This window comes from Syngnathus leptorhynchus, chromosome 3, assembly GCF_054491065.1.
Source record: "Syngnathus leptorhynchus isolate UIUO chromosome 3, UIUO_Slep, whole genome shotgun sequence".
Classification (NCBI taxonomy): Eukaryota; Metazoa; Chordata; class Actinopteri; order Syngnathiformes; family Syngnathidae; genus Syngnathus; species Syngnathus leptorhynchus.
In genome coordinates, this window is record NC_141197.1 from 17,495,732 (window position 1) to 17,520,626 (window position 24,895).

The 24,895-nt window shown below is 44.1% G+C and overlaps 2 protein-coding genes across 2 annotated transcripts; both read right to left on the minus strand.

Annotated features, from left to right (window-relative positions):
- Window positions 1–873: 873 nt before the first annotated feature.
- On the minus strand, window positions 874–12,362 carry thsd4 (thrombospondin type 1 domain containing 4). Its single transcript, XM_085907816.1, has 20 exons — window positions 12,243–12,362; window positions 11,861–11,979; window positions 11,617–11,759; window positions 10,923–10,974; window positions 10,779–10,845; window positions 9,830–10,074; window positions 9,057–9,360; window positions 8,398–8,500; window positions 7,962–8,098; window positions 5,616–5,820; window positions 4,652–4,827; window positions 4,173–4,239; window positions 3,924–4,103; window positions 3,725–3,854; window positions 3,459–3,663; window positions 3,218–3,391; window positions 2,464–2,637; window positions 2,111–2,290; window positions 1,874–2,018; window positions 874–1,804 (listed from the first exon to the last, which is right to left on the minus strand). The coding sequence occupies exons 3-20, from the start codon at window positions 11,717–11,719 to the stop codon at window positions 1,659–1,661; spliced, it is 2,793 nt and encodes a 930-aa protein (XP_085763942.1). The 5' UTR covers window positions 11,720–11,759; window positions 11,861–11,979; window positions 12,243–12,362; the 3' UTR covers window positions 874–1,658.
- Window positions 11,736–23,201, minus strand: lrrc49 (leucine rich repeat containing 49). Its single transcript, XM_085907817.1, has 21 exons — window positions 23,083–23,201; window positions 22,949–23,011; window positions 22,805–22,871; window positions 22,541–22,687; window positions 22,355–22,457; window positions 21,924–22,127; window positions 21,689–21,755; window positions 20,738–20,881; window positions 18,938–18,999; window positions 18,011–18,158; window positions 16,987–17,070; window positions 16,458–16,642; window positions 16,143–16,238; window positions 14,502–14,730; window positions 14,252–14,437; window positions 13,680–13,789; window positions 12,771–12,924; window positions 12,437–12,679; window positions 12,243–12,289; window positions 11,882–11,979; window positions 11,736–11,759 (listed from the first exon to the last, which is right to left on the minus strand). The coding sequence occupies exons 1-18, from the start codon at window positions 23,149–23,151 to the stop codon at window positions 12,470–12,472; spliced, it is 2,328 nt and encodes a 775-aa protein (XP_085763943.1). The 5' UTR covers window positions 23,152–23,201; the 3' UTR covers window positions 11,736–11,759; window positions 11,882–11,979; window positions 12,243–12,289; window positions 12,437–12,469.
- Window positions 23,202–24,895: the final 1,694 nt, after the last annotated feature.

Sequence of the window (24,895 nt, forward strand, 5' to 3'; positions counted from 1 at the left end):
GATCAAACAGCCAATCAGAAAGTGGGGGTGAGGGCGGGTGTGGCACTTTTCACTTTCCGTGAAGATTTGACCACTTCGATGAGAGGCCACTTCATTAGGGAAAAATCACAGAAAGTGAAAAGTACCACACCCGCCCTCATACCCACTTTCTGATTGGCTGTTGGATCTGTGACGTCACTCGAACACTCCCTTAGGTACGCCGCCATTTTCAGGTGTACCTATTGACAGGCCACTTCATTAGGGAAAATTCATGGTCAAAGTTTAAATGAAAGTGAAAAGTGCCACACCCAAACAACCCCCCACTTTCTGATTGGTTGTTTGATCTGTGACGTCACTCGGACACTCCATTAGGTACACCGCCTTTTTCAGGTGTACCTATTGACAGGCCACTTCATTAGGGAAAAATCATGGTCAAAATTTAAATGAAAGTGAAAAGTGCCACACCCAAACAACCCCCCACTTTCTGATTGGTTGTTTGATCTGTGACGTCACTCGGACACTCCATTAGGTACACCGCCATTTTCAGGTGTACCGAATGACAGGCCACTTCATTAGGGAAAAATCATGGTCAAAGCTTAAATGAAAGTGAAAAGTGCCACACCCGCCCCCACCCCCTGATTGGCTGTTTGATCTGTGACGTCACTCGGACACTCCATTCGCTTTGACAATGATTTTTGTTTATTTGATTTATATTTAAAAAAAATAAAATTAAAAAAAGGATATGTGTGTGTGTGCGTGTGGGGGGGGGACGATTCTTTGAACGTTTCGTTTGAACGAATCTTTTGAGATTGATTGATTGAAAACTTTATTGCAAGGTTCGAAACTGATTCTGAAGATTCAGTTCACTTAAAAGAACTGGAATGCACATCACTGGTGCCGGACAAATTTTGATCTGCCACAATGCTCAACACAAGAAACAAAATCAACCAACACAAGAATTCATCCTTGATCATGATGTAGTTTAACAAAAACAACATAAATCAACTTAGGACCTCAGATGATAGTTTTTTAACTGAAGTAAAGCAAATGCTGTAAAATGGAATAAAATGTGATTTTTGCAAATCAATACAGTGGATGTCCATTCTTCACAGGGTGTATTTGCTGGTACTGGCCACTATGTGTCGCTCTTGTCACACAAGAAAAGTAACGTTTACCTTATACTTGCATGTACAGAAGAGAATGGTACAAAAGTGTTTATTTTAAGAAGAAAGCAATGTCAATACAGATATACTCAAAAACTGAATAAATATTTTTCAATGATAAAAAAAAAACCTTAAAGGGAAATAGTTAATTTGCTTGCTAGCTAGCTTTTTGAAGAGCCAAAACTTGTTTCTTACAGAGTCTGTAGGTCCTTGAATATATCACAAATTGTATGTGTGTGCTTTGTAGACGGGAAAAGTTTGCTAAGTTAACATAGTGTGCATCCAAATTCCCAGTGTTCTTGAATGAGTCTTCAGTATAGCTCCAGCCAATTATTGGTGGTGTCCGAATTTGTAGGCTGCGTCCTCCAAAGACGAACTTTAATGGCTACTTCTGGGGTGTAGTGTTGACTCTGCCTTCAAATCGGGCCTTTGTTTCCATGGAGACGGACCCTAAACGAAGGTGGCTTTCCATCCTTTCCCGCGTGCAAATGTTTTTACTTCCTGTTCCAATGAGGGTCAGCTGCGCCCCCTGTGGGCCACGTAGTGTCTGTGGGGGTGGCGAGAGCAGGATGCGCAACAGCTCCTCTTGTAGTAGTCGTAGACGCATAGGCGAGCCTGGACCACAACGTTGCAGTTGAAGTACTCGTCTTTGCAGTGCTCATCTGCGACGGAAACGCAAAGATTCAATAATGGATTCGAGCAAACCAACTGGTATGGCTTTTCGGACCAACCTATTTGAGGTACGCAAGGTTCGGGGTTGCAGTCTTCCCGTTCGGCCGGTTTGAGCCGATCCTCGCAACTGGTACTGGACTGCATGTCTTCGGAGAGACAACGAACCTCACGCACACGAAATCCTCCCTCACATGTTTTGGAGCACTGCATGGACCAAAACAAAAAAAAGTTCAGGTTTTAACATCGTGTTTAGGGTTTCAAAGTAGGGTTTCAAATTTCATCAGATCCGTACTTACAGAGCTCCAGTCGGTGTAGTACCACTTTACTCCACAAGCTTTTACGTTGCAGCTCTGTTGGCTGAGCGGCTTCTCCAGCGACGAGCACTCGTACTGGGGCGCCACGGCGATGGCGTCTGGTGACTTCGACAGACACACCACTGCCCTCTGCTGCTTGCCCACGCCGCACTCTGCAGAACACTGACAAACACGTACATGTCAAGTAAAGCTCAGTTAAGGTCATTGTTTCTTTCCAGCCTCTTCCAACACTACTGCTATCACACTTCGTACACTTGCATCTACGGAACTTGTGCTTTGAAACGTAAATTAGCGACATGGCTACAGTTGTGTTGCTCATAACTACGTCTTCATACCTGAGTCCACGGGCCGGTGAACCACTCCATGGCGTTTTCGCAAGGGCCCGTGTTGCACACCTGGGAGTCTGGAGGGCGTTGGCTGCCGCAGCCCTCCAGTGGGAGGCTGCTGATGTGATTGCTCAAGCACAAGACACCTCGCGTACGAACGCCCATCCCGCATTCAGCGGAACACTGCAAGAAAAACAAATTGCCCATTTAAATGATACTAAAAATGAGTGATTTTTATTAACATTTCTTAGGGGGGGGGAGCATTTTTTTGCTCTGTTACTTATGTGGCTGTCATTTTTGGTGGAATTTTCAACATTTGGGGAAAACAGACAAAAATCACCAAAGATAAGGATTGAATCAACAACCTATGTGATGGAGGACAACAACTTTTCCACTGAGCTACACCTGAACATGAAGATGTTGAAGAACAGGAAACGACAATGAAGTTACAACATTGATGTTTGTAAAGATGGTTGAGGAAATGTTTAAGCATTTGAGCATAATGCTGACCAGGAGATTCCAGTTGAAACCAGACAGTATGTATGGACCGGACCGGACCGTACATGCACTGTGCATTCATCAATCACATGCACAGATGTTTTCCAGAATGGCGACTTGACTGTCGCGAGGGAGACAAAAGTCTTTCCATTGAACATTTTGAATGGGAATCTGTTGGATATTCTGACAGGGCGGAGGCTGCATTTTTGTTCTTTTTCCAATTATTGGGGCATCCGTTGTGTGTGTGTGAGTGTGTGTGTGCTACCTTGGCGCCCCAGTCTGTGTAGAACCAACTTTTGGCGCAGGCACCCATGTCGCAATTCTCCACGTGGACCGGCCTCAGGTTTGGGTTACACTCGGCGTCGGGCACAAAGTCGCCCACGTTGCTGACGCAGCGCACGTCCCGCCGCTTCTGACCCAACCCGCACGGCACCGAGCACTGCCGGAACACAGCCAATTAAGAACCCACTCCATCGGATCAGCCGCGACAGACGGTCGACACTCACGGCGCTCCACTCGGAGAGGACGCGCCACTCGCTGCAGATTTTGGTCTGGCAGGTGCCGGAAGTCTCGGGCCGCCGCAGGTGGTCGCAGTGGCTGGCGTGCACGTTGTGGGTGCGGTCGGCGTAGGTTTGGCGACACAGGACCTGACGCTGCTGCGTGCCCAGACCGCACGTCCTGCTGCATTCCGACCACTCGCCGATGTCCCAACTAGCAAAAAAAAAATTAATAATATTTGGATTTGAATGAAATGGACACACAATTGACTCACAATGCAGGGCAGGGCTGTAGGTTGCACATTTCCTCCTGCTCCACTGGTTTACTGCTGCCCTCACACAAAACGTCCTGGACCTGGGCCTGGTTCAGATGCTGGACGCAGTGAAAGATGGGATGCCTGGAACCTACACAGTGCAAAATTAAAAACATACGCCATGTGCAAAAAGCTCAGGGTGAAACTTCTCAAATCTCACCTTTACCGCAGGAGGCGCTGCACCCGCTGGTGCCAGCCATCTTCCAACTGTATTCCCGTTGCCGCGGCGGCGCCTGGTTGTCATGACGATGAGGCGGGTAAGTCCCCCCGCCGGCTGGGTCGTAATTTCCCCGTTGGGAATCGTCGTGCCCCACTTGCTGCTCCTCGTTCACGGCGTTCCCTGAGAGGCGTGATTGATTTGAGTAAGGGTGGATGTCATGTGACCTTTGATCCTGGAGGTCTTGTTTACCTTGTGGCGTCTCCAAGGCGACCACATATTCATAGTGAATCCCAGGGTTGGGCTGCTGGAAGATCAACTGAGGGGTATTGAGAATTACCACAATTAAAACTACACAGAAATAAAATAAAAAATGTTTAAAAAATGTAATTTTTTTACATTTTAAATAAAAATAATGCTTACATTTTAAAATCTTTTAAATCTTATAAATGTTTAAAAGTGTAAATTTTTAATTAGAAAAATAAATAAATAATTAAATATCACTACATATATAAATTAAATTAAATGAAAAATACACAGGAAAGAATTATTTTTAAATAAAAATAATGCTTACATTTTAAAATCTTTTAAATCTTATAAATGTTTAAAAATGTAAATTTTTAATTAGAATTTTTTTTTTTATTAAATATCACTACATATATATAAATTAAATTAAATGAAAAATACACAGGAAAGACAAAAGTATATATGCAATTGTGTTCTCAACTCACATAAATTTCCAGGATCTCATTGGTGGGCCCATCGGCAAGAAGCGACTCCCCAGCAGTGCTGCTGATTTCATTGGGTCGGCGGTAAGTGAACATCGTGCCCCCGCCCTCATACTTGCCCGGCCGATCAATAGCCCAATTCCCGTTGATGATGGAGCGACCCGAGCGGCTTCTCAGTGCTGCGGGAAACCGACAAGAAGATTCTTTTACGATAAGTGTCACCAAAAAAAGCCAAAGAAATTCTCAGAAAAATCGGAGTCAAATGTGGAATAGCACAACCTTATGTGAGGGCTGTAAGTAACTTTGAAAACTTGTCATCCTTTTTTCGCTGGCAGACCTTTTTGGCCGAAGCACTCGGTGGATTAAGCGAAAGGGAACATTAGAAATGCATTAGGAGGGTAACTTAAGACTTGTAAAAGACTGTTTGGATCAAGTGAAAGCACATTCGGGCCCAAAAAAGAGAGCCACTGAGGGAATACGTGGGATGTGTTTGCTCATGAAAAATCCATTAGAAACCCCGTTGTCCTAGATTACTTGAGCGGAGAGAATACATACACCGGGACCTGGACGCCGTCGCAAACTTTGGCATTACAAAAACGTTTACTTAAATGAGCCGCGTGCTGCTCCGTCGAGCACTTTCATCGAGGGAGGGGTTGGAAGGGGGGGGTTGAGGTTATACCACTAAAATGGGATCTGGCTCTCATTAAATAACATTCCAAAAGTTAATTCAGAAAATGGTCCCCACAAATCTAAAACATTAAAGGGATTATTGATGTAGAAAAAAAAGTTCACATGAGCAAAGTCAGAAAAGAGGTGAGCCGTGATTGGTTGTTACTTGAGCACCTGTCGACAGTGGCAAAATGGCCGCCTCCCGAGCTGGATGAAATATTGATTTGAGGATTTTTCTTTGGCTTTGTGTAGCATTTTGTGGGGTGAAAAAAAAAAAAAAAAAAAAGGTTTCTCCTACCTAAGTAGTTGCGGCTTTTAGTCATCTCTGTGACGTTGATCTTGGTGGCTCCCGGCGGGATCTCGGCGATTTTGTGGTAGCCGATTTTGGTCAGAGAATGGCGGAAGAGTCCCGATACGAGACGGCAGGTGTCGTTGTCGCCGCCGCACACTCCGCACTTGTCCATCACCTTCCCGGAGCCCAGGAAGCCATCGCAGCCAGGAATCTGTGAGGAGCAACCAGAGAGGACTATTTGTTCAAATAATTCCAAATGTTTGCGTGAAAAGTCCGAAGTTTGTCAAGTATCTGATGACTGTGTGAAAGCGCGTAACGGTTGAGGCGATGTCCCGTCACGCAGGATTCTAAAAGTCATTCCGTTTGTATTTCATGTTTCCAATGAGCATAACATCCAACAAATAAAAAAAATCCCCAGTGGAAAAAAAGAATAAAAGTGCAGCCATGAAGAAGTGTTAGTGACATGACGAGCATTAAACGGCTCTGCCGTGTCAGCGTAAAATCCATCACACCTCACACGACATCATCACAGCAGTCAAAATCTCCCCTCGTGAAACAAACGTTGACACGAGGTTATTCACGGGCACTCGAGGGAAAAAAGAAAGAGGGAAAGCATTTTCTTCAGGTGCCTAGCAAAATTGTCTTTGCTATACAAATATGAAGGCTGATAATGACGTGTTTGCAAGAATTGAACTGAAATGGCTGCTTTGAAACAAAATGGCTGATTTCCTGTTTAATATAAGGGATGCTTCCTGAGTCTTTTTACAGGATCACATTCACTATTATTATTATTATTACGATTTAATCTTTTGGTTTTATTTATTTATTTTACCTATTGTTTTAATCCACATAATTTTTCGACACGTATTTAAATAAATGTATCATTTAATTTTATATATATATGTGTATATATATATATATATATATATATATATATAAATAAAAAAGGTTAGCTGATGCTTTGATGACATCATAGGATGACGCCAGAGAGCCTGATTTTACCACTTATGTATTTACGAGCGAGGGGTGAAGGGCGAATGTTTGGAAGGCACGCCGGGGATTCGAAGAGGTCTACACACGCACAAACACAAATAAGATCAAATGTTTTCTTGGCGTAGCATCTGGAAATGCCATAAACCTTTGCTTTATAGAATATCCAGCCCATGTCCAGGAATGTATAGCGATGGCTGGATGGGATGCTGAATCTGGAAGTCGAATTAAGTGATACGTCGCGTTCCAGAAAATCCGCGAAACCATAGATTGGTGTTTTTCTTGTCATATGTTTTCCTTATCTAATTACATATTGGAATAGTTTGACCTAGCTAGTCTCGTCAGTCAATCAGAGCTGAGCTAAAACGGCGTTGACGGATCGGCTCCGACATCCAATTAAACCAACAAGGTGCTCGAGCTCTCCCAACATTCCACCAGGTACCCCGAAAAAGCAGGTCCTACCTGGGCCCTCGGCTTCCCCTGCACATGGAGGCAGGCCAGCAGCAACAGGCTCGGCACCGGCAGCATTCTCCCCAAAAAGTTACACTGCGCTCGCTCTCAAGTCCCCCCCCAAAAAAACGTCAGCGACCATCCCTTACGAGCTTTGTAAAGAGAGCTTTTGGGGAGGTGCAGGGGAGGGGAGAGGACGCTTTCCTGAGTTTTTTTTTTTTTTTTAGAAAGGAGAGTAAGCGGATTGTTAAAGGGGAATTGAGAGCCCACTGAAACATTTGGGGAAATATTTCCAATCGTAGAAAGCGAGTTGTTGATAGTGAGAAACAGCAAATAACTTATTTTTTTGGTTGCATCAGTTGTTGCTAGGCAGACTTCATAGGACTCAGTATACATTCTCCCACTTTGTCCAGCTAATGTTTATAAGTTAAAAAGTTGGAGCTCTGGAGGCTGCAGTATTTCAAGCTCCACATTTAGCATCACCTCTTTTTCAAGCTGCTTATCAGTGCCCGGATTTCAGATGAGCAAAACAAACGGCAAACGGACAGTTGCGATTCATATTTATAACAGATGTTTTGGCGTTATCACTAGCCGATGAGGGCGGGGGTGAATTTCCGAGTGCAATGGCTCCAACAGCTGAGAGGAGTGATTTCTTTTTTTTTTTCTGAATGAGAAGAAGTGTGAGGATGGTTCAGGAAGTGATCACAACATTTGTGTAGTGTGTTTGCTCCCACGCAACGACGTGTCAGGCCAATTCTGGCAGGTGTGTTTTAGCCACTTGGATTCAAACAGTGAACAAAAATCCCACAGCGCAACTTCCTGTGGACCTCAGCTTCACTCCACGAGATGACTCTTAAACTATACTGCCCTCTTGTGGCCACAATGCAACCAAATAAAATGATGTGATCTTACCATGCACTTTCCTGCTACGCACACGGAAGAATTGTTGGGTCCGCATGGCGTGCCATCGATCACCTTGTCGGAGAGTCGCACGTAGAACCGAAAGCCGGCGGCTCGACAGTTGAGCTCGCAGTGTTGATCCCCCGTAACTAAAAAGCACATGGACACATTTGAACTCAAAAAGTATTGATACATATTCATTCATGAAGCTACATATCATATGAAAATCCATATCATGATTACAGTAAGCCCCCGGATATTTGCGGTTTGGCATTCACGAACAGATTCTATTGGGACAGTCTCAGATTTCTTTTTGGACTCTTTGTTTTGGGTGCTGAATACAAGTATTACTTTGGCGCCATCTGGTGGAGATTTTGTGTTCGTTATCAGCCTATTTTTGGGGCGCATTTTTCTGGATTGTTTTTGTACATGCAGGTCGCACTAGTACCTTCATTGAAAGGCTCCCACTCGTACAGATTGCCCATGAAAGGCTTCTTGTTGTGTGTGGAACACTGAGCAGCTCTGATGGGTTTGCTGAATGTGGGACAAGCCTAAAAACAGATAATGACATTGTTAATAATAATCATTTCATTTGGAATGGGACTTTAGCCGCAAGTTTAAAACATTGCCTGTATTGCTGATAATGACATTTTTACTTTTGAACATTTTCCATCATTTGCCATGGGAAATTTGAATTATTAAAAAAATTTTTTTTAAAAAAAGAAGGGGGGGGATTGCAAAATCTGCATTCTGGAAAGATTAACACTAAGATTTCTTCTTCACCCTTTCACGACCTTAAATACACATTGAGCAGTTGTTTATTTCCAAAGGGGTACGCCAAGGTTATGTATACACACACACAAAAAAAAATGTAATTAGTCAAGCAGGAAGAAGTGGAAGCCAGCGTTGACGTTACTCATTGATCAGGTTGCTGTTAAAAAGAAGACGCGTCGACGTCTCCATTTAAACAAGTCTCGGCTTTGATTTACTTTATGCTCGTGATGTTATACAGAACCCAGGGGGTGTGTTTCATTTCAAATAGATGTGTTCACTGAGTCGCTTTGGCTGGGACGTGGAAAAAAAAATGAAGGAAGTCGACGTCTGAACCTTATGGTCGCAGATTCTGTGGCCATCGCCCTCTCCCACACAAGAAGAAGCCGGGAGAGGTTGGTAGGGTCGCTCCAGTTGTCGCTGTGGCTGCTGAGCTTGGGAATCCTGCCCGCTCAGAGGAAGCCCCATCTGGCCCTTCTGTTGGTACAACGGGGCCCAGAGGATCTCCGTGTGAGGTCCGCCGTGGTGGGAGACGGCGGAACGTCTCTGTCTGTCAGGCTGAGACTGCCGGACCCTTTCCGAAGTCCGCGATGGAGTTCTTCCAAAACCGTACCGGCCCGGGATGATGGCGCTGATCCTCCTGAAGACAATTAGGCAGTGTCGGGTGATCAGGGTCAGCTAGGCCAGAACGTACAAGTTTTAATGCCTATCTCCTAAATGTTGTTCTAGAAAAAAAATGAGTTGGAGTTAAGTCCTCGAATGGAAATGCGCCAATGGAGTCGTTCCCCTTCAGCAGCCGCCCCCTGTCGCTGTGCTGTCAGCTTGATTTGTTTCAACAGGAAGGACTGCAGAACTGCCAAGCACTGGCTGAGTCCTGGACTCTCTTTTAAGAGGAATTTTGCAAAGGGGGGGGGGGGGGGGGTCTCACAACCCACCCCGACAGCCTCACATAGTCACTTTAATCCCAATGTAACAAGAACAAAAAAAAAAACCAGAACAAAGCATTTGGTTTTGTCTAGTGGATGCAGGATTTGGCATTTAAGGGGGGCGGCCTTGGCAAAGTCTAAAGACTAAATATCATTTTTGATTTGGTCAAAGACTGTCTGTACCTGCGTCCACCAGACGGGTTCCCCCTGCCCTCTTGACGGCCGCCATCCCGATAGATGGAAACTGACGGCCTCAAAGCTGAAATGACCTGACCCGGATCAACAGGGTAGACCTTTACACACGATCTACTCCGCTTCTGCACGCCACCTCCACATGTCAAGGAACATGCCGACCAGGACCCCCAGGGAGCCCAGGATCCTTGGATGCCTCTATGGTCTGCTTCAGAGTCTGGCGTCCTCTGAGGGACCTGGATGAGAACAACAATGTGATTTCCTCAGGTGGACCTTTTTAGAAGCTCAACTCTTCCCCACTAAAAGAAGTAAAGTTCTAAGTCGTGTTTTGGCTGGTAAGTCTCTGTTGGCTCGAAGCCCTTCTCAACTTTGAGATGCCTGCAGCGGCTTTGGGAAGACGGCCTTGCCAGGCCAGGCGGCTTTTATTATATCTTTTAAGAAGACTCCATTCATAGGATTTTTAAAGAATGGAAAGTTTGGAAGGTTGTCAGGACACTTGTCATCCGTCAATTATTAGGCAATCCATCTTTAACGGTTACAAAACACGTACGTTGGGTTCAAAGGCTCAAAATCATCTTTGATGTTTCACCCAAGACTTGATCGTCGACACTTTGAATGTATAACGTTTGCCGAAAAATGGTCTATTCAGAATCCTTTAAACACTTTTGCGATGGTAAAGAAAGTTACGAAACACGTTCCCGAACTTCCAGTTTAGCCCATAAACTGCTGATGTGGCAGTTTGTTGACACAACATTGGCACCTAAGTTTTTTTTGGGAGCGTTCCTGCAAGCTTTCAACACTTTACGGGAAGCAGGAAAGAGGAGAGTCCTCTTAAATTGGCGGTATTTGACAAACAAAGACACGATTGTGATGACACGTGCAGGGCGATGTCACGAGATGTACGGGTTTGTATTTGGGTGCGACCTCGCTCCATGCTCACCTTTCTGTGGTCTGCGACGTGCTGACACCTCACAGCCTCCAAACAAAATAGAAATAGTACAACATGCCTGCAGAGCCAGCCAGTTGGGAGGAATTAGATCCAGGTACACAATAGCATCAAAGGTGTTAAAAAAAAAAACATTACCTGAAAAGCCACGTGTAGACTCCTCGCATTCTTGTAGGATGATGATCACACACTAATCGGAAATGACAAATTAGACATGCTCAAACACAACTTTGTTTCATAGTGAATGTAATCGCATCCAAGTGAACGACGTAATAAAATCCTACAAGAGTAACACAACACATTACAAGGGGATTTTTTTTAGGGATACATTAAATGGCATGTGTGCAATTTGAATTTATAGAGTTTGCAGGATTTGGGGTTTGCATACTCAAATCGACATTAATTATGTCGACTGAGACTTCCATGTGGATGGCTCATGGCTATAATGGCTGCACCGAAAGGGGGGGGGGGGGGGGGGGGATTATCGCTCTCACCAGGTTGGGGAGAAAATTGAGCAGCTCTATTTTTAATGGATTGTACTTGCCTAATATTAGAACATCAAACTATTAACATTTCGTGTTTGGCAACTTTCCTGCATGCAATTGTTTTTGATATTTACACAAATTTTGGTTCATTGGCAAATTGCCACTGATATGTTCCAAATATGCAAATAAAGTTATTTGTCATTACTAATTACATTTTTTTATTATTGATAGCAAATACTCTATACCAACATAAACAATTAAAAAAAACGAAAAAGACGTTGTGAATGAAAAGAAAAGCTTCATGAGTGAGTTAAATAATCCCATTAAAAATTTACAACAAGATTTACCTGAGTGGTCCTGGTTTACGTGAACTCCAGTGGACTTTGAAGGCAACATATTCCAGTCAGCAGCCCAAAATGAACGCCACTTTTCCTCGGCTTCTAAACACATAATCCACGTTTCTGCTCAAGCTTTTCCTGTCCACCAATACCTGCCGAATCGTGTGAAACAAACATCCTGGATCTCAAATTAAGAGTCACGCCAAAAAAAAAAAAAAAGTGCGGAGGAGTTCTGCGGAACCACTTAGCTCACGTGCTTGTGACTTTTACGCACACAAAAAGAATCTGAATGTCGAAGACTTGTTGTGAGCCACACACGGTGAGGGAAAAGTGACTCTTTTGCGCCCCCTGCTGAGACGCACTCATCGGCCACTACATTAGGGACACCAGAAACTGCTTTTACCAAGATTTTACTGAGGAAGAAAAGGTCTGTTACTTGTTTACTTTCCAAGTTGAATTATTTATGTATAAAAAAACATTGTTTTAAAATAAATTCACCGCTGACAGAAGCCTGGTACAATTCAGAAAAATAAAGTTAGGCATGAAAACACAATGATTGTGTTAATAGAGAATCTTTTAATACTACAATAGAGGAATCCAGTGTTTTTAAAACAAACTCTTAATTTATGTCCTACCATCTTTTCTCAGGCAACGCATGTGGGACATGAACATCCAGTATGAGCTGAAAGAGAAGATGATTCAAAACAGATTGTGATCATTTCAAAGCTGTCCCAACTACATTCAATCAACGACAAGTCCTTAAAAGTGGAGAAGGTGCTTTTGAAAAACGTCCAGACGTGAGCGTGCGTGCGTGCGTGTGTGTCGTTACGGGTCATGATGGCAAATCACGAGCTGTCCTCATTCACTTGGACAGCTTAGCAAGGCTGGCTTGGCGGAAGGCCTCTCGGTCGCGCATCTCCAACACGCAGTCGCGTACCATCTCGGCGAACATCCGGGGCCACAGGCGGTGCAAGGCCTCACCCTTCACGTTGGTCTCTGAAGCCCGGCGCACCAGATCCTGAAGGTACAGGTCCACGGTGGCGGCGCGCTCAGACGCCTCGGCGGCGCCTTCCTGCGACGCGGAACATCCAAAGCCATTTATTGATTCCAGCTTAATGTTAGCATGGCAAAACTGCAGGATGAGTCTCAATCCTCGCGCTAACCTCCGGGCTGTCTGTGCTGCCGTCCCGGCTGGGATAGTTGAAGAGTGCTCGGCTCAGGCCTTCGCCCGCCAGCTTCCCGTTGTCCCGCAGCTCCTCCGGGCTGAGCCCCGCGCGCCGGCCGCGCCCCTCCAACAGGAACTGCAGCTGCCGCTTCCTTCGGGGGAAGGTGAAAGATGAGATTGAGAGTGAGTGAGGATTTCATAAAATAACTCTTTTTTTTTTTTTTAATACAGACAAAATGCCATTAAATTCATTAGAGGTGAGCTTTCAAAACCATTTCGTGAGGGGCGTGGCTTTAATCTTGCAAAAATAAGTTAGGGGGGGGGGGGCAAATGCATGCTATGTTGCCTTTAAGTCAAGATCCAAATCTAAAAATCCGGCCCCCTTGAATATATTGAGAGAAAGTGACTTAAGATGCATGGGGAAACCCAAGTGGCACATTAAAGTGGAAAAATATCTCTGACGGAAGGTAAAATTGTCTGGACATGACATGCATTTTTTCCGGTTTAATTACTAAGGAGTCTACGTTGCTATTTACAGTTCAGCCCGAGTGCACGCTCCAGGATAGAATTAAAGTATGAAAGGGAAAAAGGTGGAATGTTTCTCTATGTGTGCGTGTGACGGTGCCAAGTACCTTAGCACCGCCGGCTGCTTGGTGCCAGCAGCAGACAAAAAAAATGCCGATAGAAACACACGGCTAGTCAAGCACGCACATGCCCGCGAGGGTTTCCACCTCGGTCACATACTTGCTGTCGGTGGTGGGAAGTCATCAACTAGGAATCCTACTTTCATGTATCGAAGTAGATTTTTTTTTTTTTTTACACTCAACAAACAGTTGAGTAAAAAAAAAAAAAAAAATAACCCAATATGGGTCAAAAAAGATATTGGATGAAATGATTAGAGCTTCACCTGGACTCCTCCAGCAGCAAGAGAAGGCGGCAGCGCGGTGTCTCGGTGGCCGCTACGTGGCCCAGCGTACCGAAGACGCGCTCGGCGGCGATGACATCATTCATGGTGACCTGGCGAAGGACGTGAACACACACGTACATACACACGTATATACTAATACGACACACAGAAACATACAGAGTGACATCAATATGCTTAACGTTACAGCGATGTGGACGTGCCAATGCCAAGGAGAGCCAGTACAGTACGGCGACATTTATAAACCATTTCATTTGGGACCAACATCCAAACATAATCAAATACAAATTAATAAATAAAAAAAAACACAGCGTCTATCCAAGAAGGATTTTCCCTCTATTACTGTTTGAGTATTAAATTAAATTAAATTAAATTAAATTAATGTCTTGGGTAAAAGACATTTATGGTTGATGCTTTTACATGAACATCAAAAAGATTATAAATAATTTTTATTAGATATCTGCAAGTAATCATGTCATACCCTAATTCCATTTTTAATCAATAATAACAGAATTTGTGCACCACTGCCATCTACTGACGCGATGCGGACTGACCTCCTGGCCGTTGATCTTCTGCAGGTTAAAATGGTGGAGACGGTAGATGACGAAGGAGCGCCACAAGGCGAGACCCACCACCGGGTTGCCCTGCGGGTGTATGGTCAGCTGGTCCAGACGGCGAACCTGAGCCAGTGCGGCCAACTGTGGCAGGCGGCTGATGTTGGCTTCCAGGAAAATGAGATGCTACAGAAAAAAATAAAGTTGCATATTCCGTGTTGCATAAATATTCAGTGTATAATCTTCTCACCGCCAGATTGGGGAACTTGACCCTGATCCTGGGCAGCGTTGGTACGATGGCGTCAAAGTAGATGTAACGGAAGGCGATGACGGTGACGGCGCCGGCCGTCTGCACTCCCCAGCCCCTCTCCAATGCCTCCAGGGCACCCGGGCCGAACAAGCGCAAGGTGTCGCCGTCCAACTCGGCCAGATGACTGTCGGACAGCGACAGGCTCGTCACGCTTCCTGCTTCCGTGGGCCTGAAACGTAGAAGAAAATAAAACACATTTGGACCTATGAAAGAAAAAAAAAGCCACAAAATGTTTTAATTATTACAAAAATGCATGAATTTTCATTTGATTGTGGGGAAAAAAATATACCTTTTGTTTAAACTGTTAAAAATGAGCAAAATGCACAATATATCCTTTACAAGTGCAATATTAATTTTGAAAAATTGGGAAAAAATATCGTCAGTAATATATGGTCAATTGTGTACAAGTGTGGTCTTGCCTATGTGTGTGTGTGTGTGTGTGTGTGTCTATACACATTTTTGAAATCATAAAGGATGCAACCAAAAACAGCCCACTCGATTACACTCGGCAGAAAGTCGTGAAAAGACGACGAGGGAAAGTATCACTGAGTTCAACCTACTGTGCAGAAAACATGTCATAAACTCAAATCCACCATCATCACACTTAATCCCGCAGGAGATCATCTGGCAAATTAAATCTTCCCGAAGAAGTATACACCGTCTGTAAGGACTTCATTTCTTTAATATTGAGGATAAGTGTTGCTACAACAGCATTATATTGTCATTTCCCCACTTAAACAGCGACAGATGTTCCGGATTTAGCGATTAGGCTAGCTCTGCTAGCTGTAGCGGAATGGTAGCTCTGCTAGCTCAAGCAGAATTATTCATCTTTTCCTTTCATTTTATTTGCATCGACGCAAAGACAAACATGACAATGAACATAGGAACTAAAATGAAGTATCAAATTTTCAATTTTTTTTTGTTCTAAATCCAAACCATTTGAAAATGGTAAAGGTCTCCGAAATCGACACAAATACGTCATCACACAGGATGTCGATCCAGATGTCCTCTTGAATCTGTTTCTATTCGGGAAGGGTGACAACCCATGCGCCATCTGTGACGGCGTACTTCCCGAGGATTCTCACGCACGACGGCCAGACGATACGCGATGTCGTGCGAGACATCAAAAAACAGGAGACAATTCCATCCGTTAAGCGGGAGGAAGGTATCGCCGATTGTTTGTGTTTGCGTGCGTGGGAATGACGGTGTCACCTTTCTCAAAGGCGAATGAATGACACGCTCGGCCTGAGGGGGAAGATAAAATATAGATTTGGGGGCGATACAATGGAAGCAAAAGCTGACACCGGGTCCAGCTCAGAGGGGTGAGGCAGACATTTGTCACCATTTGCTCTCAGGGCCATTTTGTTTGTCTACGTGCCGGCTAGGAAACGATTAATGCACGCCTTCCACATAATTCATCTCTGCAACTGTTGATGCATACGTCCGTGATGGATGTGTGTAATCCAAACACGTTTTACGAAATGAAATTCATCATCGAGGAAGAATTTCAAATGGCCATGCAGATTTGATTTGTCTTTGGGTATTTCGAATGATCTAAAAATGAAATCATGCTTGTCTTACTTTGGATCTCGAGGGCTGTTTGGACGGCTGTTGGTGCGGAAACGGTTTTCGGGTCCACCCGTCATTCGTTCCGGTCCAAAACCCGGACTCACCCGTCTAACAAAGGGAATCAGACAGATGAATTCTGATATTTTGATACGGTACAGTAAACTCATTGAAAATGAAGCTTCAAATTTGCTTCACGAAGCAGTATTTTTTTTTTTTTTTCACGTTAACAGCAGTTACAACTTTCCTATTAGCTAAGCGCATGAAAATAGGGAAAGATAATTCTATTTTTTTCCGAATTGTGATCACATCCTGTTACATCAGACCCACCGTGGCTCATCGGGCGAAGGCTCCTGAGCTAAGCCGTTGGTCTGCGTGTGGCAGTGGGCGGGGCTGTTCTCCGGGCTGACTTCATCTTTGGCGCCGTTGGTTGTGGTCGGCGGCAGCTCCAGGCAGGCGGCGACGACGCCCTCCCACTGCTGCGCCGCATTACGGATAGCGAGACGCCGCTTCTCCTACGTCGACAGAGAGTTGGCAAGGTTTCAAGTGTCGCTCGCCCCAAGCTGAACCATTCAGATGTCTGTCTCAGGTCTCAGTCAAAAGCTACCTAATAGCTTCTGCTGATGGCTGAGATTTTGAAGTTGAAACTTACGCTGGAGTTACACAACATAAATTTACCTCTTTGACAACTTGAAACAATTGCGGTTGAAATTTAGCATTGACACAACCCCACGTGTGGAATGTACCACACCCCGATGGCGAGGTAGAGTAAATCTGAGCAAATCCACTCAAAACTCTTGATAGCGTCTTCTGGCCTGAAATATTTTCCTATGTGGAATTTGTTTTCCAAAAGGCGTACCTTATGAATGGTCTGCTTGTGACTCTCCTTCTTCTTCTCCTCCTCTTTCCGAGCCTGCACGCCAGCCATGCGGCGATCCTCGTCCTTTAAAAAAATCATAACAGCGAGGTCAGCAGTCTTGCCACTTCTAAATTATTCAGCGGAGTGAAGAACTGCCCAAAAAACGAAAAAAAAAGAGGTGTCAGTCAGAATTGGACCACTTGCTGCAGTAGGAGAGGGGATTCTGACACCCACCAGCCAGCCAGCATCATCATCATCATCATCATCATCACAGGATTATCGGTCTAGATTTTCAGTCTGGGATGAACACAGCCCAGCTGTTGGGGATAGCCAATACTCCCAGAATGCAATGCTGCTAAACTGTGACAGTCTGTGACAGCGCAACACTTGTTTTGGGATGCATGCCATGGTGTCAAGGATCTCTGCCAGTTAGGCGCGATAAAGATATGAAGCTGTCCACCCGGCTGTTTTGGTCACACTGGTCAATGTTCTATTGATTTCAAAGGAGGGGCTTTTGCGACATAAATAATAGATGGATGGATAATAATAATCATAATCATAATAATAATCATAAATATGAGGCCAAAGGATTACTTAAGTTCCGATGGAGGAAACGCTGGATACGGTGAAATGAAGTCAACAAAGCCACAAATAAAACTCAAAGTGTGTTTGTGTGATAACAGCTTTTTGAACGTGTCGAAAAACAAAGACACAAATGGACTTTGACAGCCCTTTCCGAAGGCCTGACAGTTTGGTCTCGTTGAGCGATGCCTCGATGGTTTATTTTAGACAGCTTAATGCGGAGAGGGTCAGAACATCTCCGGCAGGCGATGACATACACAGTACAAAAGCCTTTCAAAAAGGGTTTTATTTACAAAATACATTTGGATTTGATGAGAGAATAAGAGCTGGAGCACTGAATGGAGTAAACAAGTTTTTGCGTCTGGATTTGGAAAGTAAGGTAATACTAGTGTGGCTCATGATAGAAGATGTTTGGGGAAACACACGTAATGAGGCTTCTTACCGTGATGCGCTTCATGTCCAGCTGTTTGAGGTGAAGCACACAGCGTAGGACAGCTTGCTTGTACCATGTCTCCAGGGCTACGGGGTTCCCATCCAGGGTAAGCTCGGAAAGGGAGAGCGACTCCCTGGAGCAGTCTAGCTGGTGGAGACTAGGTCGGGAAAAAAAAAAAAAAAGTTACAAGAGTGACGCGACGTCTGTGATCAAAAGAATGACAGAAATATCGCAATGGTTGGATTTGACCAAAATAAAGTTACCGTATATCAAGGAGTAAAAAAGTCAAAATGTTCAGTCACAATATCTAAATAATAATAAAAAAAATGAAGAAAAGGTTTGGAACGTTTTTTGGGCGAATAAGAAGAAAAAAAAAAACTCCAAATTTTAAGTCATAATATCTAAAAAAATAAATAATAATAATACAAAGATGAGGAAAATGTTTGAAAGGTTTTACGGGCCCGCATCGAACATATTCTTCAGAACATTTGACGTGACTTTCCCTTTAAGGGGCGTGGTCTTGCGAGTGACATCACAGGCTGTCGTTTGATAGTCAGCTGTCGCCGACAGTAGCCTCTTCAGAATGTTTTCATTTTGCATGTGCGTGTTTGACAAACAGCTGACATCAGCGACACTGGCTCTCCTTGCCCACATGCGAGGACATTACCATACTTTGAATAGCTCATTGTTTTCAACCAGGCCACATTGCACATGCAGGCTTCGCTTTTGTGAGGTGAGCCACAAGTTAACGTCTTCATTGAGGCTACCAGGGAGGGTGTGACAAACCAGCCCACACGCCCTGAGCTAGCACTAAACATCCAGCGTGCTTCAAACAACTTTTAGGCCTGGTGAATCTTCTCCAGATTCCGTATGGGATGAGCGGTACAGGATGAGGACAAAGGTGGGGGGGGGCGTTAAGGTGGCTGAAAGGCTTACCTGCTGATGTTATTACAGCTGAGAAAGAGGCGCCGCAAGCGGGGCAGACGGTCCACCTCGTCCTGGGAGGGAAAAGGAGAGGGAGGAAGAGCATCGTCACTTTGGCCTCTCCTCTCAGTCAGTCACCTTGCAGCTTTGGGCTCCGGCGGCACAGCATCCCCGTTCGCCCTGCGCATGCACCGAGCCCGGCATGCTGCTGCCTCCTCGGGGGGGGGGGGGGGGCGGAGGGAGGATGAGGAGGGGAGGGGGAGCAATGCAGAGATGCTGCAGCAGCAGCCCGCATACACACACACACACTCACACACACACACACACACACACGCTTTGGTAGCAAGGAACAATGGCTCTGAATGAGCTGCATCCGCACCCCGCCCCTGCCAAATCCTCAGAGGACCACACATGCAAATGAGATTTGGCCAATACGCACATTCGATTCCGGCAAGATTAGCAATTATTGATATATCAGCTAGCGGTTGACTATGCGGTTTGCAAGTGGAAAAATAAGTTAGCTATTATAGACTTGATAACAAGTGACAGGATATATTGCTAGCAGTTAGCACCTAATGCTATTGTAGGCGGGGGGTGGGGGGGTAGCAAGTCATCCATGGCGTGACTTGCATGTGACAATCAATGAGGTGATGACTGGTGTGAGTGTAAAAAAAAGAAAATAAAAAGCTGTCAGCCAGAGAAAGCTGGAAAAACACAAACACGCTATGATCAATTGTTTGGAAAGACGGCCGCTGTAATTGGTCGGGCGTCGTTAGGCGGCTTGTCAGCTCAGCGATGACATCATGTAGTCTGAGATGGCTATATTTAGCCTCAGACAGCGTGCGATGGCCGCCGCTGCGCTGGCATGCGAACAGAGCGCGGCGAAGAGGAGACGTGCCTGCAGGCTTGCGAAGGCCGATAGAACACGAGGTGGCTAATGTGTTAGCTAGAAATAACTTTCGATCAATTCCTAGAAGTGTTTACATTTGGAAAATAATAACCACCTCCGTGCTTGCTTGTTCAGTAAAGTACACACAAATTCATTTGACGTTCATCTCCAAATAAAGTCAAGACCACACACGCGCAGATGTTCAAGCTAAGCCATCCGCAACAAAGCTGGATATCCCATCGTATGAATATTGTTGACGCTCTCAACCGTAATGATGTTTCAAGACAAATGGAAAAAGCCAGCCTGCCCCTAGGTGACGATACTGTTATCGTGTTATCGCTGCCGTCGTTTCCCCCCCACATACTCCGTCACGGGGGGATTCTCCGAGTGAAAGAACCACCTGCCGACAAGTGAAAACAATTTTGATAAATGACTCTTACCACGCTCTTGAGTCAGTTGACAGGTTTCAGAGAACATGATAGAATTGAAGAGTAAGTGAAATATTGCATCCGATCATTAGCACATAGTTGTGGGAAAAGGTGAGTGATGGGAGAAGATTGGAGTTGATTCCAAGTGGATTTTTTTTTTCACCAAAAAGTCGAAAAAAAAGTGCTTCAGGGATTGGAGTCGAAAATGAATAGGCCAAGTCCTGACATGTAGTGTTCCTGTTTAAAAGCTTTAGGAACCCGAGGAAGTGAGTTTCTTGTTATTCAGGGTCCGATTTCATGCGCTGAGCCCGGGAAGCTTCAGATTTGATGACACATCCAAAGTGATCTCACAGAAGTGAAGTGACGGAGGCTCTGACGTGACTTGGACACCAATGAACTTTGACTCAACGAGCATTTACATGATAAGTGGGAAATTCAGGTTTCGGATGGAGATTGGAAAACCTGATTTGATGAAAATGAATGAAGGGCCCTCACCACAAAAGAGATGCGATTGTGTCGCAAGTTGAGTTCCGTCAAAGAATCCAAGCCTTGGAGGTTCTCCACGCGGGAGATGTTGTTCCCAGCCAGGTTCAACACTTGCAGCTCCGTCAGATGGTTCAGGTTCTCCATCTTGCTGATCTGAGACAAACAGTAGGGGTGATAATGGCAAAGTTTTTCTTTTATTCATAAGGTTTTATCAGAGGAGAACACGGTCCACAACGTCGGGCCGCTCGGCCACCCACGTGCCGCGCTGCTGACAGTACAAGCGGAATTGATGAGAGGAGAAGGTTCCGAGGGGGCCTCGGTTTGCAGAGTGAGCAGAGCGTGTCGCGGGAGCGCCCGCCAAGAAGCGGCCAAGTGGAAAAGCGTCGCGGCCTCGCTCGCTATGCCGACGTGTCGGGTCACATTTGAGAGAATGGGAGTCAACTTTTAGAGATGTATTCTTAGCATTCAAAATCTAGCTTCATTAGCAACTGTTTCATAATGTTATGAAATACGATCATTTAAAAAAAAGAAATATATATATTATCATGTAAATGTTTTTTCTTGTGGACATGATGAGTTGAAACGGCGCTGATGAACTTCAAACACAGTGCAGTGTTGTAATTATTCATGTATTCGGACTGTGGCTCCACAAAGCGAAGAGGACTCGAGAGCGTTCCCTGAGGTGCTGCGTGGGCGGTGCGCACTGGCACAACACAATTAAGACAATCGGTCGGGCCTTTCCGTTTCATATCTTCTCATTGTTTGATTTCTCTCGCCTTGTCGCTTTGCCTTTTTTGCCAACTGAATAAAAATAAATAACATATTTGTTTCTTTTCTCACACAAAACATGAGCAGCTAGACCAAGAAGGTTGAAGACAACATGGCGAAGGAGACTAATGAAGTGTAACCAGATAGATGGATACAATTTATGAATCCAGCAAGGGGAAATGAACATTGTACCTGATTATGATGCAAATCCAAGATGTGGAGCTTGGATAGATTGTCCAAGCATGTGATTTGACAAATCCTGCAAAAGAGAAGTCACACATTGCAGCTTCAGATTTTACTTTGGAAAAACTCCTTTAAGATTTTGGATATATTTTTTTTTAAAAGCCCATCAAGTGTAAAATGATTCATCAATTCCTGTATTTATTTGTTACATTGATATCTTCATGCTTATTAAGACACATGTCACCTGTTATTTCCCAAATTGAGAATCCTAAGGGAGGTAAGTGCTTGGATGCCGCTCATATCGGTGACCTGGTTGTCGTCCAAGTTAAGGATGACAAGTTGCTTCAAGAGTGACAACTGGCTGATGGTAGCGATCATGTTATGCTGCAAGTTGAGCACTTGCAGGTCGTCCAAGGTACCAAACTGTGGACACTCATCTAGGCTGCGCCTGCAAGGTGGAAAACATTCATATGGATTGAAGCCACCCGCCGAAATATTACAGGTGGGAAAGATTTTAAGGAGTCTGCTGCGCCCTAGTGGACATATTTGTTATTGCAACTTTGACGGAAACCAAAAAGAAAAAAATACTACATCACAGTGGGTGGTCATTTTTCAGTGGAATATAATACTAGTTGTTTGTCCTTGTAAACCAAAGGCAGAATTTACAACAAATACCTGTCCAAGTCAATTCGATGAAGACTGGATCCCACATCATCCCAATGGAAGTGAATGATGGGGAAACCGGAGGTGGCATTGAAATGGTATGATCCGGAGCCACCTGGAAAAGAAATAAACACATGTACAATTGAAATAATAATCATAAAAATCATACAAATGACAATTGTACTTTATGCTGTTTACCTGTTGACTTGGGGTGAGGGGCGGGGCGGTCATACCTGGCCCCGGCACTGCGAGTTGGCCTGTTTCGGACCTCGTTTGGAGTAAAAGGAACTGAGGGCAAACTGTAGGGGGCAGCACTAAACGATGGCTCTCGATGGGAATGATAATCTGGAGAGGAATATTTGTCAATACAGGTATGCCCAGGACATAGATTGTAGGACTGACGTCATTATATATATATTTTTTCTTCTTCACAATATTATTATTTTGAAAATACAAAAGTACCTGGGTAAAACGAACTTCTTGTTTTAGGATTCAGACCTGTGTCCTTTAAATAATCATGATATGCGACCTATGAAATGTGAAACAATGGTCAGTAAATCTTTGGACAATTAAAAATGAGGTCATCAAATTTGCATATCTGTTCACCATTGGCTGGCGTCTCCCAGGTAATAATTTGCCGCTTTTCGGGCGCAACTTGCAACTATTAACCTGTAGGGAAAGTGGAGTTTTGTCATTCTTGTGCAATTGTTGAAAACAAACGATTAAAATGTGTAACTAACCATTGGTGTGAGAAACAACAAGTGATCATTGTCGTTCGTGTGTTTCCGTGTACGCTCGGCTCGGCTCATGTCTCCGTGCAGTCCAGTGCGTTTGTTAGCATTAAAATTTCTTTTGCATCCCTAGAGAAGCAAATAACGGAACATTAAATGTTTGATCTATCGCTACCGTTTTGGAGATCCTTTCTGCTCGCAGCCTCCTCGGAAAGCAAAAGACACAAACACACAAGTTTCGTTGCCATGGCAACCGCCGTGCCATTGCTTGGTAACATACACTTTCTTTAAAAAAAAAAAAAAAAAACACAGCGCTTGCTGTACAAACTGGTACTAAAATTTTCTAATTATCTAAAAATGTGCTTTTTATTTGTCAGCTAGCTGTTGTGATGTAATTTGTAGGCACACACGTCCTTCCAGTCTGATTACCGACTAATTAAAACAAAACAGAGCTGTTGTTTATCCGGTCCCATTTTTCTCAAGCGAGAGGGCAAAATCTAAAGTATCATTGAGCAAATGGAGCAGGATGTTAACAAGTAATTGTGGAGACACAAACATACGCGGCACACTGAATAAACATGTGGTGACCTGCAATTTGTGCCTCGTGTGACCTTTTCAACTTTGCCTCCTGTCATTGACCCCACTGTGCTGAACTCAACAACACAGCAGAGCGTCCTCCATTTGACACGGTCAAAAATATGCACAATTGCAAATGAGTTATGCATATTTGTTTACCACATTGCAAGATGAAGTGCTAATGCGTTGATGTATGTTTTTTAGGGGGCAGGGGCGGATATTTGTTGGTGGCTCACGGGGCTGCTGACCACCCCAATATGTTATCATTTCTTAACAGAAAGCTGTCCTGTGTTTTTTTGTTTTGTTTTTGTTTAAGTCATTCTCCACAAAACAGGAAGTATCCTGTAACCATCCAAACAGAAACTCAATTGCAAATTGCCTCCAACTTTGGCCGTAGCGCTAGTTACGGTATTATGGTATTTCGAAAATGATAACAAACTATCCTTCGGAAAAAAGCGGTCCACATTTACGAAAGGCGCAACCCACACAGTGCCTGTCACAATCTATTCATGAACTAAAAGGAAATGTGCCACATGCATAGAATGTAAGCTGCCTGTCAAGCGTTTGTGCCTCTTCACATGCACTGAGCTATCCAAGGGTGCTAATTTTATGAATTTCTCAAGACTTATATTTATTTATTTTTTTTCTACCTGCAACGTGCTTCTCTTTTCCATCGGTTTTATTCATGTATTGACTCGTTTCTTTTTCCAGCTCCTGTTATGCGGTGGTTTGACATTTAAACCTTTATTACAAATCCAAGCGTGATTATTTTGAGCTAAGAAGCGTGATTTTATTTTTTTCTGTACTTGGTGTCACGCTCCGCAAACAAAGGAGCGGGTTCAAAGGTCACAGCTTGATTGAAACCTTCGGGTGGTCCACAGTCATTTATTAATTTTCTAGGTTGCTGGGTTTTATTTTTTTTTTTGCTTTCCAAGAATTGAAGATGATATAACTGTCTTGGAAAGGTCAATGAGCAATATGAAAACATCAATGCAAGCGCCTGGAGATAAAAGGAAGTACAGTACATTATGACGTTGACATATATTTTTAGTAGCGATGCATCTTTAAAATTAAAATAAACTGGATTTGTCAATATTAAGATTTTGCATTCTGAATATTAATAGTATTGTGATAAACAAGCTTAGATTTTATGATTTTAAATGAGGGTTTATCATGGTTAGGCTTAGAGTTGAGGTTGGGAATTTTCTGTGTATTGGGGGAAAACATGATTCTATAATCTACATTG

Excerpts from the sequence above, each read along its gene's own strand:
- thsd4 (XM_085907816.1), bottom strand. The coding sequence starts at position 11,719 with ATGTGTTTAGAAGCCGAGGAAAAGTGGCGTTCATTTTGGGCTGCTGAC. Across the intron at positions 10,075-10,778 it reads ACGTCGCAGACCACAGAAAG|GTCCCTCAGAGGACGCCAGA; the intron begins GTGAGCATGGAG and ends GTTCTCATCCAG. Across the intron at positions 2,291-2,463 it reads TCACCGGCCCGTGGACTCAG|TGTTCTGCAGAGTGCGGCGT; the intron begins GTATGAAGACGT and ends CGTGTTTGTCAG.
- lrrc49 (XM_085907817.1), bottom strand. The coding sequence starts at position 23,151 with ATGAGCCGAGCCGAGCGTACACGGAAACACACGAACGACAATGATCAC. Across the intron at positions 18,159-18,937 it reads AGCTGTAATAACATCAGCAG|TCTCCACCAGCTAGACTGCT; the intron begins GTAAGCCTTTCA and ends TTCCCGACCTAG. Across the intron at positions 16,643-16,986 it reads ACAAGCAGACCATTCATAAG|GAGAAGCGGCGTCTCGCTAT; the intron begins GTACGCCTTTTG and ends CTGTCGACGTAG.